The sequence below is a fragment of the Biomphalaria glabrata genome, chromosome 14 (genome assembly GCF_947242115.1).
Source record: "Biomphalaria glabrata chromosome 14, xgBioGlab47.1, whole genome shotgun sequence".
Lineage (NCBI taxonomy): Eukaryota > Metazoa > Mollusca > Gastropoda > Planorbidae > Biomphalaria > Biomphalaria glabrata.
Window position 1 is genome coordinate 12,978,138 of NC_074724.1, and position 18,762 is coordinate 12,996,899.

The 18,762-nt window shown below is 39.2% G+C and overlaps 1 protein-coding gene across 1 annotated transcript in view; it reads right to left on the reverse strand.

Annotated features, from left to right (window-relative positions):
• LOC106073878 (dopamine D2-like receptor) overlaps positions 1–18,762 on the reverse strand; it is a 392,532-nt gene that overhangs the window by 137,978 nt on the left and 235,792 nt on the right. Inside the window, exons 6-7 of the mRNA XM_056009413.1 lie at positions 7,396–8,010; positions 4–1,018 (exon numbers count right to left, since the gene is read on the reverse strand). Of these exons, the coding sequence (XP_055865388.1) occupies positions 4–924 (921 nt within the window). The 5' untranslated portion in view covers positions 925–1,018; positions 7,396–8,010. The remainder of the gene's footprint in view (positions 1–3; positions 1,019–7,395; positions 8,011–18,762) is intronic.

An 18,762-nucleotide genomic window follows, 5' to 3' on the forward strand; every position in this document is an offset into this window, starting at 1 on the left:
TACCTCCATGTATACAGCTAACGGCATGACCACAACTGCTACCATAATGTCCGCAATGGCGAGGGAGCAGATAAAGTAATTGGTGACCGTCTTCAGACTTTTCTCCTTGAAGACACTCAGAACGACCAGGATGTTCCCGAACACCGTGAAGAGAGGGAAGATGATGAGCAGGATATTCCAATACTTGTAGTCCTGATCGTCCAGCCCTCGGGGCAGCAGTGTGGCGTTCTCGGTCACATTGTCAAAGATGGGCCAGCAGTCAAAGTGGGTCATGTTGAAGCAGTCTTCGGAATAGTTGTAAGGTACGTCGATGGTGGGGACGATAGCGTCCAGGGCCAGCCCGTGGTAGCCGCTGGTGGCCGCGGGAGTCACTTGATCCATCCCGTTGTTCAGCAGGTGAAGGTGGTGAGAGTCGGACTGAGATAGTGACAGGGACGGGGAAGGGTTTATACTGCGGTGGATGGAAGAGAAAGAGGGGTCCTGAGGGGACGTATGGTTGTGCCGAAATGACGTGGCGTGTGCGGACCGTGAGAACGGAGTCATTCCCCCGCTTGGATAGCTGGGATAAGTGGACGTCGATGAAGGGTCGGCAACGAACTCTTGACCGGGTAAATAGTCCGTGTTGTCGGAATACACTCCTCCTGGTCCACGCTGGTCAGTATCGTAGTTCTGATACCTGTCAGAGATGCCATCCGGCCCTCCACTCCACCACGGCCCCCTTTGAGCTCCTGGAGAAGGGGTAGTGGTAGTGGTGGTAGTGGCCCTCCGATGGTGACCCTGCTGGTAATAGGTCGGCACCACGTCCTGGTCTCCGCCGATGTACTGGCCTTTGCCCGCGTCAGGGATGTCCGCGAACGTGTGTGTCCTGCCATGCCGGACTGAATTCAAGTGGCCAGAGTTTCGGACCTTTCTCAAAACACCCATGTTGATTCTGGATCGCTGGACAAGCTAGGCCATACGCTAGGGGGTGACATTAAAAGCCCTATGTGATGTCCACTACAGTTTGCAAAATATATTCCTGTTGAAGAGAAATATACATCAGCGTTAATTTGATGATTAATTTAATTAAGTTTAAACAAATGTTGGGTTTCAGTATTTTTTTTACCATCAAAGTAAGAAATCCAGATTCTATATTTAACAAGTATTCAAAGACAGTTTGTGTAGAAAAACAAACTTAAAATGTGGTCCACCCTGGCAGATAAAAAGGCAGAAAGAATATCAGCAAATGACAGAGGAGAATGGAGAAAGAAGGTTGACCAATCTTATGTGGTGCCCCAACGGTCCAGCAGACCAAGAGATAGGTGAAAGTGAAGGTGAAGTTAGATGTGAACCTGGTCTAACTGATGTTATATAATGATTATCTCAATTGATACAATTGTTTTGTTAACGGTCAATCTCTTATTCAAAGCCTCAAGGGAAAAGAAAGTTCGTAAAAAAAATAATAATTAAAAAAAATCATTTAGTTTAGCCTATTAGGTCTACGGCAGGAGGCTGCAGTTCAAGTGATATTATGAAAAACTATTTGTTAATTGTTGTTTTAAATTATGTTCCTCTTATATGAATATTAATTATATTTTTTCTTTTTTTTTTTTTTAAAGTAAACATTTTTTAAAATGTAGTAGTTATATGATAGAACTTAGCAACACACTTGTAAAAAAAATAATCTATGACACAAAATCTAAAACCTTTTCCATAAATGTTATGTGGATATGAGTTCGCTCGCTGGTATCTTTCTCACTATTTAGCCTCCAGTGTTTGTTACTATTATAATTTATCGTTGTAAAAATGGTGTATTTTTATGAAAAAAACTGCTTGCATAGGTGATTTTAAAAATTAAATTAAAAGATAAAGAAGTAGCAGTTGCATCATAGCTTTGAACGGTCTACATTATCATGATGTCAGATTTTCAATATCTTTTTCTAGTTTACGAGATCTAAACGGGACGGGCGGACAGACAGACCACAAAAAAAATAAACTAATAGGGTCTTTTCCTGTTTCGGGGGCCGCTAAAATTACGATTCGTTGATGTACAGTATTATTGGATTATGTGAAAACCAAAATGGCACTTAGTATGAAGACCTAGGACGTCCTACACGTGTATTTTTAGACTTAAGACATTCTGTTGTTCATTTTTAGATCTCATGCACATATATTCTATGTATAAATAACTTCCTCGATAAGTAAAAAAAGTAGTTTGCCTTTCAGACCACGCTATCTATGGGGCCTATGATGTTAAGGTCGTCTGTTTATATATTTCAAAGGATAACGAGCAGGATGTCATGTTGCCAACACAACGACCTACGGCCTTCCCACAACTTAAGTCAGGCACCCATTATAGTAGGGAAGACTCAGGGACGCCATAAAAATCCCGAAATTCAAGATCCCAGTCTTCACCGAGATTCGAACCCAGGACCCAGGTTCGGAAGCCCAGCTCTTAATCATTCAGCCACCTCGCCCCTTCCTAGATAAGACATTTTCTACATTGCCTGACATAGAACTTGTCATTCTCTACTAAGCGTAGGCAAAGTAGGAGATTCGTTTTCTATATTGCCTCACGTAGATCTTGTCATTCTAAACAACTCCTATGCAAACGTAGGCAAAGTACGAAATGGAGATTCGTTTCCTAGTTTGTCTTTAAGCGTCAGACATTCAAACGATGCCTGGTTTTCGCACTTTGCTAGTAATATATCCTTTAAGAATTGAAAACATTTGAACAGTAATTCAAGTTGTTCACTAAAATAAACTAAATGTTTGAAGACATTTGAGTCTCTTTGTCTCCAAGTGTCAAAATAATATCGAAATCTATCATATCGAATAGAATTAAACTAATAGTCTTAAACATAGCCATAGTTAGGAGTATTTACGACGCGCACCTGTAGATAACTCAGATACGGCATTAGTGTACAAATTTAGTCACGTTTCACTATAGATTTTCATTAACACATTGACTAATATATTAAAAGTTCATTACAGGACTGTCAGCACCTATAATACGACTTCCTTAATCTTTCAATTTACATTCCAGCTGTATCAATACGTTTATTATTTGTTCAGTATTTGTATGTACTTGTTCTAGTGTTCTTCTATTTATTTGTTCTATATTTCTTGGATTTGTTCTACATGTCTTCGTTATTTGTTCTATAATTCCTTGACATTTTCCACAATACTATTACTTCTAGTTTTTGATATGCCTCTATTAGACAAGTGGTTCCAAAAATTTTTTCCTTAAAGGAACATTTCACATATTCTGAGTATTTATCGAATACTTTGCTTATTTTTTTTAGAGAGATGAATTCGGGTAGTGGCCTACTAGTTAATTATTCCCGTAGTTCGTCGAACACCTATCCAGGCCTCGTGGAACACTAGGGTTCCACAGAACACAGTTTTGGATACACTGTATTAGACACTGTCGTCTATGGAAAAAAAATAGTATTGCAGCCGATGTGGTGTACTATTATACCCAAAAGTAAAGTAGAGTTCCATTTTCAGATGATGTAAGGGTCATCTGTTTCTGTAGCCTACGGTTAACGAGGGTGTCCAGCACAACGACCAACCGCCTATACGTTTCCCCAACTAATGTCAGGCACCCATTAGACCTGGGTGGACTCAGAGTTAGTCCTTTATAATAATAACGCATAATACAATAACCATTGAACAAATATAAACAAATTATGCAGCAATAATATTTAATTAAAAGAATTATACAACAAAAGATCCAAAAATTAAAAATCTCAGTCTTTACTAGGATTCCTACCCGTGATCGCCGGTTCGGAAGCCACCGCGCCTTCATTGCTCACAAGGAAACCGACATTGACAAAACAGAACACGTTTTTTTTTTGTGTGTAAAACTTAAAAGAAATAAAATGTATGTATAACCAGGGCCGGGCTTACCAATTGTGGGGCACAATATAAAGGATGCTTGCGACGCCCCATTTTGGATATTTTTTGGATATTACTAATAATTAGATTATTATACGCAATAGGCGCCAGTGGCTTAATGAAAGTAACGCCAATCGTCCTACATCTTTAATAGCCAGGGACAAGAGGCATGAAGGACAGTGATATGCTTAATCTATATTGTGGGGCCCCTTCCAGGTGCGGGGATTAATTGGAGCAATCGACCTAAGTCTGGCTCTGTGTCTACCGATATTATTTTGTGTTAAGGGGAGGGGTTAAAAAAAAGATTAAAGAACTCTTGTGTAAGAGAGAGAGTCAAGACGGTGGGGGGGGGGGATGTCGGGAGTAAATTGATAAAGAAGTCACAAGGGAAAGTAAACAATGTGAAGACTTAGAGCAAATCAACGGGCGTAGCCGGTGGGTAATGCTTGTTTTATAGCTTGCCGATATATGCTCTACAATTCTTGGATATGTTTACATAGGTTCTAACAGCTCACTCTGCCTGTAAGGTAAAAAGTGTGTACACGTTATTTCTCACACACCCAACCTAGGGTCAAGCTGAAATTTTGCACAATTATTCCTTTTACCTGACAATATAAAAATCAATTTAAAAATTTGCCAATTAGTTAATTAACTATTGGTAATTAATTATTGTGTATGATATTTTGAACAAAGGAAAGAAATTGTACTTGACAGATGTGGTGGTATAAGTTGACGTCTCTTGAGGACCCTGACTTAATATTTTTTAATGATACTGTAAACATTCACCAAGATAACCCCTTCTTCCCTCCCCTTTTCACAACTGGTCCAGATAAGTGATAGGATCATAGCACATTGAGAAAGCTAAAAGCTAATAAAAAAAAAACGACAATCAGTAAAAACATTTCTAATCGCACAGATTTCTTATATCTAGACACATATGGTAATATAATTACACAGCTGATCCAAACTATTGATACAATTACACTTAATATATTTTAGTGTGTTTGTGTGAGTGTTTGTGTTTTTCTTATTTCTATATTTCTTCAATATTTCTACTATTAGGATTCTTTGAAAGTTGTTCCATGATTCTTCGATATTTGTTCCACGATTCTTCGATATTTGTTCCACGATTCTTCGATATTTGTTCCACGATTCTTCGATATTTGTTCCATGATTATTCTATATTTGTTCCATGATTATTCTATATTTGTTCCATGATTCTTCGATATTTGTTCCATGATTCTTCTATATTTGTTCCATGATTCTTCGATATTTGTTCCATGATTCTTCGATATTTGTTCCATGATTCTTCTATATTTGTTCCATGATTCTTCGATATTTGTTCCATGATTCTTCGATATTTGTTCCATGATTCTTCGATATTGTTCCATGATTCTTCGATATTTGTTCCATGATTCTTCGATATTTGTTTCATGATTCTTCGATATTTGTTCCATGATTCTTCGATATTTGTTCCATGATTCTTCGATATTTGTTCTACATCTGCAATAAATATGAAATGACGACGTGAAACTAGATATCGACCCTATCTACTGCTGCAAGTCACTACTAACTAGCACGATGCAGAGACACTTGAAATTGATTTTTTTTTCCAAGTAAAAGTAATCGAACTTAAATGCACGATTGCCATTATTTACTTAACATAAAGTCATTGCTTTAAAGAGTTATAGATAGATCTACCTACAGAATGATGCCTATACCCTCCCAAATGTGTTGTTCCCCGCCCGCCTCTTACAAGCTTCAATGTGTTTTACACTTTCTGAAAAAGTCCTGGCCTATGAGTTTACTTGTAAAGGTTAAAGGTCCCCATCCAAAATCTATTTTCTTTTCTTACTGTGGGGTTGGCTAAGTGGTAAAGTGAATTGATTCCGAACGGAGAGGTATCAAGTTTGAATCCAAGTAAAATCTGAGATTTTGATTATGAAGATTTTTTTGGATTCCCTAGAATCCACCCAATTAGGTACCAAACATAAGTTGGGGGAGTTTATCATTCTACTGGTTAGGGCCTTTGCCTAAGAAACAGATGAGCCCACGAGCTCGCATATTCAGAAGCTATATATATGTCGTTTGCAAAGAATTACATAAGAAGCTTTTAATTTTATAACTCATGCCACAGATTTGACCTTAAACTGTATTGTTGCTTAAAGAAATTCGTTTAATAATATCAGATGTAAATTTGTGTAAAACAGTTTTTAAAACTACAACGGTTAGTAAAATCAATGTTTTACCTTTAGTGTTTTCCGTATTTTGATATAAGTAAAAGAAATATTGTAAGACTCTCGCAAACCATCATCTTCTCTAAATGATGTCGACGAGAGATTTTGTGGGTCTATTCTTTATCTTTGAGTGTTCTAAAGTTTATCAAATCTTCATTTATTTTGTTAGGGTGGAATTGTCTCAATTGATCTTCCAGCGGCATTGGTTTCACAACGCTTTAAAAAGGCACTTAGGCAACCGCTAGTATGACAAGGAAAGAATAAATACCAATTTTAAATAATCAACGCTGTACAGTCTACATTCTTTTTGTTAAACATTAATTGTATGTAGATAAAAATTAAGCTATCTAAAAAAGTATTAAAGTTAAATATAACATGTTTAAGGGATTAACTCGGGTACAAATTAACAAATCGTATATTAGTGTATAAAAGAATTAAATTAATTTGATGTTAAATTAATGTCACGACCTGTTTAAAAGAAATCTATTATCGTTGACCCCCGTGGACATCTCATAGACCCCTAATTTATGTTTTCCCTTCGTAGACCCCTTGGGTCTATATAGACCACTTTGGGAATCACTGGTTTAGCGTAGAGTGATGCGAATAAAGATAGCTACAGTGTGACTATAAATAGAAACAAATGTAGAGGGATGCGAGTTTGAGGTGGTGCGAATAAAGATAGCTACAGTGTGACTATAAATAGAAACAAATGTAGAGGGATGCGAGTTTGAGGTGGTGCGAATAAAGATAGCTACAGTGGGACTATAAATAGAAACAAATGTAGAGGGATGCGAGTTTGGGGTGGTGCGAATAAAGATAGCTACAGTGGGACTATAAATAGAAACAAATGTAGAGCGTTTAGTTCTGAATGTAGAGCAATGAGAAAACAAAAGTTTGGTCCAGGGTGTTTAATTTATTAATTTTTTAACTTATTAACATTGATGTCATTATTATGCAGCTATTAAAATACTGAGCTAGCAGAACCTGTTAACTAAATATTAAGAGATAGATAGTCTCTTGTCTTAACAGCTATATACAAGTAAAGCGCCCATTTTAGAGCGTATGATCAATAGAGCAGATGACTGTTTACGAGAGTGTCGTGTGGCCAGAACAACGACCAACCGCCATTACTTTCCCAAACAATTGTCAGGTACCCATTAGAGTTGCTTTGACTCTGGTGCGCCCCGAGATTTTGTGCCAGCTTTCACCGAGATTTGAACTCGAGACTACTCGTGTCGGAAGCCAAGTATTTAGCCACTCAACCACACTAAAAACTTACCTAAATGTGAACAGTTTTATCCAAATCAGAAACAACAGAATAAATACGAAGAAAATGTAGCCAGGAAACACATGTAGCTACATAGTCCTAGGCGAGGTAGCATCGTTAGAGGATAATACACCGAATTGCACACTGAGGCATAAATTGGGAATATCCATTAGAATCTCAGAGGCGAAACTGACAGATACATTTGTAACGTCAGGTGTAGGTATGTCCACAATTTAATTTATCTCACGATATCTCGCATCCTCGCGTCTCCCACACGAGAACATGTATATGGCTTGCTATTCCGCCTTGCATTGTAAATAATCTAACGACATACAATCCAAGGGAGAAAAAAAAATAATTTTCAGGTGGTAGTTTATCTCCCCTTATCCAGCTCGAAATAATAAAGCATTTTGGCGGGAAGAGTTGCGGAACTTGCGTGTTTTGCAGAGATCAATACACTTGGTTGAAGGACTTAGATCTATGTAACAAAAGGTATCTAAGACACAAGCTGTATTATTCAGACGACACGGTAATCAATGCTGACACAATAGGTAGGTAGCGATGTACTGATCAGTTGGTCGTCGATCAATGCTTGTAGGGGCCATAACCCATTCGATTGAATCCACACTGTGAAAGAAACAAACACATTATTGTGGGAAATGTTTAAATGAAAACAAATGCAAACTAAAAAGTACATAAATATGAAGTGATTTCGTGTATTTTATAGCTTTCATGTATATCGCAAGCAGGCTTATCAACCTGTCTAAATGAACCATAAGAAAACAAAGCTTAAACCATTTATAATTTTATATTGTCTGGAATCAAAATATGTGCGCACTTTATGCACATTTCTTGAACCATACGCAATCATGCATATTTATAAGTCGTATATAATCATTTGTAATATACCATGACATTCGTCGTCTACACACAGTCTAGTGATATTGTGTAAACAGTGCGGCGATTGTACGGCAGTGTTACATGGCGCGCTAAATAAAGTAAATGATTTTCAATTTGTAGAAACATGCTATTTACACATTAAAATTTACCTATCGCCTCACGCGTTGTACCCCAGTAGGCCTGCAGTGACATCACAGACAAGCGTCAGTATCACGTATGCTAGTACAATTTTACATGTATAGTACTTTAAGACGTAACGCTGATGGGGAAAAATTATACGCGAGATGAAAGTACAAAATTGTCTGCCCCTAGCTGAGCCTGAGTCCTTGTGTCAACATTACGAGTTACAGCCCTTGTCCACTCGTCCGCTACTCTCTGGGATTACCGGGAAAAAAAATTTGAGAGAGAGAGAGTGTAGAAGAAGAGACGCGAAAGAAGAGTTGAGAACAGAGGAATACATTCAAAAAAAAAAGAGACAAGGCTAGAATGAAGTTGAATGCGAGAGAGTGCTGGGAAGAGCCAGGCGCGAGAGAAGAACGTGAAAGAGAGACGCTTTCTGAAATCGAGGCTAGACTGGGCGCGTGAGTTCCTGGTGTCATTGGATGTGAGCCTTCTGCCACTAGAGAGAAGGTGGGAGGATAGGGCGCGGGGGGGGGGGAGGTGGTTAAAATTTTGGATGTCTGTGTAAGTGTGTGTGTGTGTGTGTGTGTGTGTGTTGGCTTGCGTGGGCGGAGAAATAACAAAAGAATTTTGAAAAACAGCCTAAAGAGAGTAATTAGATCTAATATCAGGTGACCGAGCCTCGCTCGGATGAATAATTTGTTAAGGAAGGATATATACCCGAAGTCATTTTGAGAATATTTTTGTACCAGGTGGCCGAACCTCGCTCTGTTAAATAATTTCGGAAGGTTATATACCCGAAGTCATTTTGGGAATATTCTTGTAATTACGAAAATGAACGATCGGATAAAGACTACTAATCTGAAGAGTTGTTTTAGTGTTCTGTTAGTTCTAATTGTAGGCCTAATTGTACATGTCGATTAAATTTAAAGTCTTTTAAGTCCTCCTACAGTCTAGACAAACTACAGCTCACGTCCGTCTTATAGTTTTACAATCTATCTTTTGCGTAAAACTATTGTAGGCTTACTATTATTGGCTTGGAAGAAAGTCTTTGCAATGTAACTTCTCTACGTTATAGGGTAAAACATGCACTTAGTGACAAAGTAAAATGGCGCATTTTTTCTTATTAGACTTAAATCATGGCATTAGTTTTCTAAAGAAACGTTTCCGTGGGGCACCTCTGTTACGCCAAACAATATGCTCGTTACCCATACGGGATACGTGCCCTGCCCAGCCTGACAGTCGGACTATAGGAAGTTCATACCGGCTTTTGCCATCCATCCATCCTTGTGGTACTATGGCCTGCTTTTACACATCCATCCATTCAGATCTCTCCTGGCCCTAACTCCAAGCTTTTTACCGAGGTTTATAGTTAAATCAAAAGAGGCTGCAGTGTACTCAAACTCGTTGACCGCTAGATGGATATCATGTTTAGTGTGAGCAAGTAAGGCGTAGAGAAGCTGTGTTATGACCAGTTCCTTTGTTTTGGTACAGGAGAGGTAGACACTGAAGCATGAACACATGGTAATAATTCACCAGCAAAATAATAATAATAATAAGGCTTGTCTTAGAGTCCGAAAATTAATGAGGATTGCAGCTGTGACCTACATATCTTGCCACATCCAGGGCAAGCATAACCATTGTCCGCGATGCTCGATTAAGATTTTCTTTTAGCGTCTGCGTCTGTCCTCGGCAGCAAATTTTCTTTTGGTCTCAAATGTGTATCCGCGGCCTTTGTATAGAGGGAATTCTTTAAGTCCGACAGTTACGCTGGACAGAGCAGTATCCTATATGGGAGACGAATCTTAGACGAACGCATGCCAAAGGCAGTGTTTTTTTTGGTGAGCTAAAAAGTGGTTGACGTAACACCGAAACCCTTAAAAGACCAGCTTATGGCGCAAACTTGACTTAGCTGACATAGAAGAGAGCACATGGTTGCATGCAACCTCAGAACGAGACAGCTGGAGGTCACCAGCAAAATAAACAACAAAGTAAACAACTTATTAAGCACTTAAAACACAATAACTAATCATATATCGGCACATTTAATTTCATTACTTTTCTTTCATAGTTCTATAATAAATCAATCTACATTAAGATGGTGCGCAAATGTTTCATTAGGTCTATTGATTCTTTAGAACTCGTTATTGTTTGCAAAGAAATATTTTAGTGTACTGCGGTAAGCCTAGTGACGTAAGCAGCGTTTTTCCCGTTTACGTCATGGAAAATTTTCATTCATAAAACATTCTAGCCAAAACTAATTTTTCGATAATGAGGCATTTTCAAACCGATATAACGGTCGACCTCGAGTTTTCCCGATGTGGCCAATGAGTTGAGAATTTTTTTCTCACTATTATGCACATACCATGAACTTTTAAAGAAAATCGTTAGAGCCGTTTTCGAAATAAAATTTATATATATATATAAATATAAATATATATACATACATACATACAAGAATTGCTCGCTTAAGAGTATAGGATTATGATCTTACTCCTGTCAGCATTGGGGTGTTATTTCAATACCATTATTACTTTAAGAAACAAGTAAAAATTTAAAAATCGTTTTCTTTTTTTTAGAAAAAAACTTATCTTAAGAGGAAGAACTCCGCATTTACAACTGTGTAACTTAATGGTGTAGAAGTGTACTTTCCTTATTCAATATCAAACAAAATAATTAATTACAAATAATTAATTGACTAATTGGTTGATTTTTTAATTGATTCATGTTTTGTTTGGCACAGTAGATAATTCTTTAAGGTTTCAACTTGATCCAAGAATGGGTGTGGGAAAAATGAAGGGTACAAACTTTTTACCAGACAGACAGACAGAGAGACAGACAGAGAGACAGACAGAGAGAGAGAGACAGAATGAGTTGATATAAGCTTTGTAAACACCTTAGCCGTTCTCTACATCGCTGTTGGTTGTTTCAAGTAACAATGTCCACTCTCAGGTTGGAGTGTGTATGGAAAGAAAAAAAATGGGGCAGAGGGCGCTTATATGTGTTGTATTTCTTTTAATGTCACTGTACTCAGTGGTGGCCAAATGGTAGAGCGCTTGGCCCCGAAACCGAGGGGTGTCGAGGTCGAACCCCGGAGAATCGTTACGATACTGAGTCAACCCGGTGTCTGGTCGTTGTGATGACTTCACGTTATTCTCATTTACTTTTGGTCAGAGACATGAGATTCACGACATCCCCCCCCCCCCCCCATAGATCAAAAGCTCTGAAAGATGAACCTTTTTTTTTTACTCTATGAAAGAAGACCCCTTAAGACATGCTACTGAGACACACACAGACACACACAGACACACACAGACACACACCGACACACACACCAGTATGTTTATGAATAAAACAAAACAAAAACTTTCTAAACGGAAAGGATAATGCCACGAAATAAAAACAAATTGCAGAACTCAATCTACTATCAAACTAAGTTGAAAATAATATTTAAGAGATAAGATAAGATACTTTTTTATTTGGTCCAATCAAATGGAAATACAGTTTGACTACAATTGACCACCTCAGCTGTAGTCAAACTGAATTTCCATTTGATTGGACCAAATAAAAATTATCTTATCTTTCTTATCTTATCTTGAATTTAAATATTGATTTTCTGGAATTAAACATACAACAAAACTCATCAACTTTTCTGTACGCAAGATTGTTTTTTTATTTTGTTGTTATAGATATTGCTCCTGATAAAGTTCATAGAACAACAACAGCGACACACATGTACTGTAGCACAGTAACAGTTAATGAAGCAAGTGAGAAAACATAAACATTTTTTGTTTCTTTAAAATGAAGCATAGGAGAGGGAAATTGCATCATTTGTTTATAACCAATCACTTGATTGATTTTTTAGTACAATAATAATTTTGTGCTATATTTGTTGTGAGCTATGGCCAAATCACTTTTCAAAAACAATAAAATAAAAAAAATAAAAAAAACAGCATTGCTGAAGACTGAATTCAAACTCGAGCCTCCACGATAAAGGGACAACTTGTTGACCACTGAGCCATCCGAGTACTTATTGAAGTAGAAGGTTTTTTTTTAGTCAATTATTAGTTAAAAAATTTTAGCGAACGACTTTATTCTCTACACAAGGGTTATCCCCCATTGCTTAGAAGGCCCAACTGTCTCTATATAAAACAAAATTAATTAATTTCGACTAATCATTTTATAAATTCTTAAATATTTTTTTATTGATTCATTTTTTGTCATTGTAAATCGACAATGAACAATTGCAGAAAGTTTCAGATTGATCCTAGAGCGGGAAGGGGGAGAACTAACGTGTACAGAGACGAGTAACTAAAGACTAAAACACTGCCTACATCAAGAGATCATAATCATCCATTTATGAAATAACCTATAGAAAAAAAATCTATTAATATAAAAAAAAGATCTACCTACTACATTTTAAATGAGTGATCAACTGATCTTCTATGAAATGTTCAAAACAAGCAAAATATAAAAAAAAAATCTTTAAAAAAAAAAAGAAAATCTTATCTAAAGGGGAAAAACTCCGACCTTTAAATTATATCTATCAATAATGTACAAGTTATTTCCTTTATTCGATATCAAATAAAATAATTAATTGCCAACAGTTAGTTGACAAATTAAGTATTATTGATTCGTGTTTTGTTACAATATTTAATTGTTTAAAATATCAACTTGATCGGAAAATGAATGAGGCAAAAATAACATTAACAATTATTTTAAGGGGACTAAACCCAAAACATTTAGCAATATCTGTGAAGTATTTAGTTTAGTATTGTTACTATTAAACAAAATAATTAATTATCCGTAATTAATTGTCTAATTTGTTACTTTTTAAAAAATCATTCATGTCTTGTCTATGTCAATGAATAATTGTGTGAAGTTTCAGCTTGATTCGAGAATGTCCAGACAGACAGAGTGAGTAGATATAGGCTTTGTAAATATGTCCACACAATTTCTTCTATGTGGATCTATCACCGCCCTGTCGCCCTTTACACTGTGTGGGCGTAATAACGTCACAAGTATTACAATCTCATATCAAATAACGTCATTATTTTGAATTACAGAAGTGAGGATATGAATTCTTCAATAGGCTCACACACTACAAGGGTCTAGATCTCAATCTAATCATAGAGCTCGAAGAGCAGACATGATCTACACAAGAACTGAAGATTTGAAATGTCATTATTTTAACAAATTATTTTCCTCTTTGGCTAATCTTTCAGTCACAATCGCCTATGACCAGACATAGAGACGAACTTACAGCTTTCAAACACTGTATTACAATTATCAGATTTAAAATGCAGTTTTGATCTTATGGATAGGTTTTATATTTAAAAAAATAATTAAAAAGGTCTGGTAGAATTGAAACGAAACTACCTTTGTATCTTTTTTTGTTTGATCTAAATGTAAAAATGTCTAGACTTGAAATTTCATGACATTATTTCCAGACTTAAAATTTCATCTAACCATATCCTGACTTTCAATATCATGTAAAAATTTCTAGACTTTGAATTTTATGTAACTATTTCCAGACTTAAAATGTACGTAACAATGCTTAGTTTTTTTAATTTGTTGTAAAAATTTCTAGCCTTTTTATGTATGAAATTATTTTTTGAATTTAAATTTCTTAAAACTGCCTCTAGACTTTCAATGTTATTAATTTTTAAATTGATTCAACTTTTGTCAATGATTGTGCAAAGTTTCTACATGATCGGAGAATGGCAAGTGGAAGAAATAATGTACACAAGATTTGTACCCGAGACAGACAGACAGATAGACGGAATAAGTTACTATACGCTTTGTATAAGGAAAATACTTCACGTGAAATATTTCACCTTGTTATAGGATTATAAAGATGGAGAACATGATGTGTCATGAGAAGATCAGTCTGACGAGTTTCAAGGATATCACATTCAGACATGATACCAGGAAACGTCTCAAGGCATTGGACGATGCCTCTGTTTGTATGTTTTTGAACTGGTTCATGACTTCTGATACAATGGAACTTATTGGTTCATGTAATGCAAAACTGCGAAAGTTAAATCTGATGACCAAGTATCCTGAAATCATTGTCCCGTGTATCCCGAGCAATAGTGCCCTCGACCGTCGGATGCCTCCATCCTTGGTTGATATAACAAAAGGACATAGATATATTATTATTTTTGATTACTTCCATAGTCGCTTAATCTCCCATATTTTCTATGCTTTTCAATTTCAGTCTTCAATTTATTATGATAAAGAGATATTACTTTGCCTAGTATTATTATTAGATTTGAACTGATAACGTAAAAATATCACTTTCAAAAGCGCTTCCTAAGTACACTCTGTGTACAAAGGTCACGGTTTGAGACGATTATCTTCCCTTGCAGCCTAAATCAATGCGGTAAGAGGGAAGTGAAAAAAGTTTGCTTACTTGACAACATTCTACCAACTGGAGACCGTAAACCTGATGACCGGTCCTGGAGATTAGAGAAACATTGAAAGATACACACGCCTAGAGCAAACATTACACCTCAAACCTGACCTTGTTTTCAGACAGTTGATTTTTTTTTTGTTGAAGATCTGGGGTCAAGTAGGGTCCAACAGGTGTACTAACAATCATTAATTTAATTTTTTTTTTTTAGATTTGATGTTGATAATATTTTTATTGCCAGTGAGTGCACTCTTAGTTTAAATTGATACTCTTTTCATCTCTTCTTATTCATGTCCATCTTTCTTTTTCTCTTCTTCATTCCATTCCATCTCTCTCTCTTTCTCAATCCCTTCCAACTTCTCTTCTCTATTTTCGAAATCTCCCACTACCTTCTCAGGCAGACCAACTTCTCCTCTCACCTTCTCTTATCTGTCTATCTCTTCTCTACTTTCGAAATCTCCCACTACCTTCTCAGGCAGACCCACTTCTCCTCTCACCTTCTCTTATCTGTCTATCTCTTCTCTACTTTCGAAATCTCCCACTACCTTCTCAGGCAGACCCACTTCTCCTCTCACCTTCTCTTATCTGTCTATCTCTTCTCTACTTTCAAAATCTCCCACTACCTTCTCAGGCAGACCCACTTCTCCTCTCACCTTCTCTTATCTCTCTATCTCTTCTCTACTTCATTCTCTCTTCATACCTGTGTGCCACTCACTGACCCTCTCTGCGTCTACTAACTTACTGCCTCTCTATCTGCCCCTCTCTCCATCAGTCTGCCACACTCACTGCCTGTCTCTCTACCCCTCCCTTCCCACCCACTGTCTCTCTCTCTCTACCCCTCCCTTCCCACTCACTGTCTCTATCTCTGTCTCTCTCTCTCCCCCTCCCTTCCCACCCACTGTCTCTCTCTCTGTCTCTCTCTCTACCCCTCCCTTCCCACCCACTGTCTCTCTCTCTACCCCTCCCTTCCCACCCACTGTCTCTCTCTCTGTCTCTCTCTCTACCCCTCCCTTCCCACCCACTGTCTCTCTCTCTACCCCTCCCTTCCCACCCACTGTCTCTCTCTCTCTACCCCTCCCTTCCCACTCACTGTCTCTATCTCTGTCTCTCTCTCTACCCCTCCCTTCCCACCAACTGTCTCTCTCTCTGTCTCTCTCTCTACCCCTCCCTTCCCACCCACTGTCTCTCTCTCTGTCTCTCTCTCTACCCCTCCCTTCCCACCCACTGTCTCTCTCTCTACCCCTCCCTTCCCACTCACTGTCTCTCTCTCTGTCTCTCTCTCTACCCCTCCCTTCCCACCCACTGTCTCTTTCTCTGTCTCTCTCTCTACCCCTCCCTTCCCACCCACTGTCTCTCTCTCTGTCTCTCTCTCTCTACCCCTCCCTTCCCACCCACTGTCTCTCTCTCTACCCCTCCCTTCCCACCCACTGTCTCTTTCTCTGTCTCTCTCTCTACCCCTCCCTTCCCACCCACTGTCTCTCTCTCTGTCTCTCTCTCTCTACCCCTCCCTTCCCACTCACTGTCTCTCTCTCTCTCTCTCTGCCCCTCCCTTCCCACTCACTGTCTCTCTCTCTACCCCTCCCTTCCCACCCACTGTCTCTCTCTCTACCCCTCCCTTCCCACTCACTGTCTCTCTCTCTACCCCTCCCTTCCCACCCACTGTCTCTCTCTCTGCCCCTCCCTTCCCACTCACTGTCTCTCTCTCTCTCTCTCTCTGCCCCTCCCTTCCCACTCACTGTCTCTCTCTCTACCCCTCCCTTCCCACTCACTGTCTCTCTCTCTCTCTCTCTGCCCCTCCCTTCCCACTCACTGTCTCTCTCTCTACCCCTCCCTTCCCACCCACTGTCTCTCTCTCTACCCCTCCCTTCCCACTCACTGTCTCTCTCTCTACCCCTCCCTTCCCACCCACTGTCTCTCTCTCTACCCCTCCCTTCCCACTCACTGTCTCTCTCTCTCTCTCTCTACCCCTCCCTTCCCACTCACTGTCTCTCTCTCTACCCCTCCCTTCCCACCCACTGTCTCTCTCTCTACCCCTCCCTTCCCAATCACTGTCTCTCTCTCTCTCTCTCTCTGCCCCTCCCTTCCCACTCACTGTCTCTCTCTCTACCCCTCCCTTCCCACCCACTGTCTCTCTCTCTACCCCTCCCTTCCCACCCACTGTCTCTCTCTCTACCCCTCCCTTCCCACCCACTGTCTCTCTCTCTACCCCTCCCTTCCCACCCACTGTCTCTCTCTCTGCCCCTCCCTTCCCACTCACTGTCTCTCTCTCTACCCCTCCCTTCCCACTCACTGTCTCTCTCTCTGCCCCTCCCTTCCCACTCACTGTCTCTCTCTCTCTCTCTCTCTGCCCCTCCCTTCCCACTCACTGTCTCTCTCTCTCTCTCTGCCCCTCCCTTCCCACTCACTGTCTCTCTCTCTACCCCTCCCTTCCCACTCACTCTCTCTCTCTCTCTCTCTGCCCCTCCCTTCCCACTCACTGTCTCTCTCTCTACCCCTCCCTTCCCACCCACTGTCTCTCTCTCTACCCCTCCCTTCCCACTCACTGTCTCTCTCTCTACCCCTCCCTTCCCACTCACTGTCTCTCTCTCTCTCTGCCCCTCCCTTCCCACTCACTGTCTCTCTCTCTGCCCCTCCCTTCCCACTCACTGTCTCTCTCTCTGCCCCTCCCTTCCCACTCACTGTCTCTCTCTCTCTGCCCCTCCCTTCCCACTCACTGTCTCTCTCTCTACCCCTCCCCACTCACTGTCTCTCTCTCTACCCCTCCCTTCCCACTCACTGTCTCTCTCTCTACCCCTCCCTTCCCACCCACTGTCTCTCTCTCTACCCCTCCCTTCCCACTCACTGTCTCTCTCTCTACCCCTCCCTTCCCACTCACTGACTCTCTCTCTCTCTCTGCCCCTCCCTTCCCACTCACTGTCTGTCTGTCTCTCTCTCTCTCTCTCTGCCCCTCTCTCCCTCTACCGCTGCCTCTCTCTTTTTGTCTCCACTGTTGAACATGGTAGTCTCTTTATTTTTTCCCTACATTTCTCTTTCTCTCTTCTGCTTTTCATCTACTTTCTCTGTCTCTCTCTCTCTCCTCCTCTCTTTAAAGAATCATGTCATTAGTATTAATGCCTCATTAGTGCTTTCCCATTAGTTGGACAATAATCTCTTATTAGCCTTTAACATATTTTATATTTAAAAAAAATTCGCATACAAAAAATAATTATATTTTGTTTTAGAATATTACTGACCAGAATGTAGCATTTGTATGGGAAAATAAATCAGATTGGAATTAATAAAATTATGGTTTCATTGTCGTTAAGCAAAATGATAAACCTTAACGCTTGACCGTGTTGTACAATTTGGACGCTTTGTATGTTATGATGTCCTTTAACTTTGTGTGTTTAATTATTGTAATTAGAATGAAAAAAAAATTCACATCATTTTATATGAGGTGATCACGAAGTCGGTAAGTATATTCCAAAAGTCAAAATGAGCCACTGGATAGATCGAGAGCGAGCATAAGGAAATGTCCATGGATTGTAGATGTTTTATACACCAGAAGTAGAAAGAAGAGTGAAAGTGCAGCAACGATTGGTGATATCAGATGCCCAACCTGTCACTGCAGCTGTGTAGCAAGGAGTAGCTTCTACAGTAACATGAGAAGCTGCCAAAGAAAAAGATCATCTCTCGAGACGTAAAAAGCCACTGCTCTTAACTTTTCTTTTCACCCAGAATCCTAAAATGTTTCATAGTTGTCCAATAACATCATTAACATTTCAACTTTGTTCACTTGTTCATGGGCTGCGTTTTCAGCATGAAACAATTCGGATATTTGAAAACTGCATTCACTATTCCAATGATCCCAGGATTTCTGTTTGAGATTGTTCATACATTTCTTGTGCAGGATTTCTGTTTGAGATTGTTCATACATTTCTTGTGCAGGATTTCTGTTTGAGATT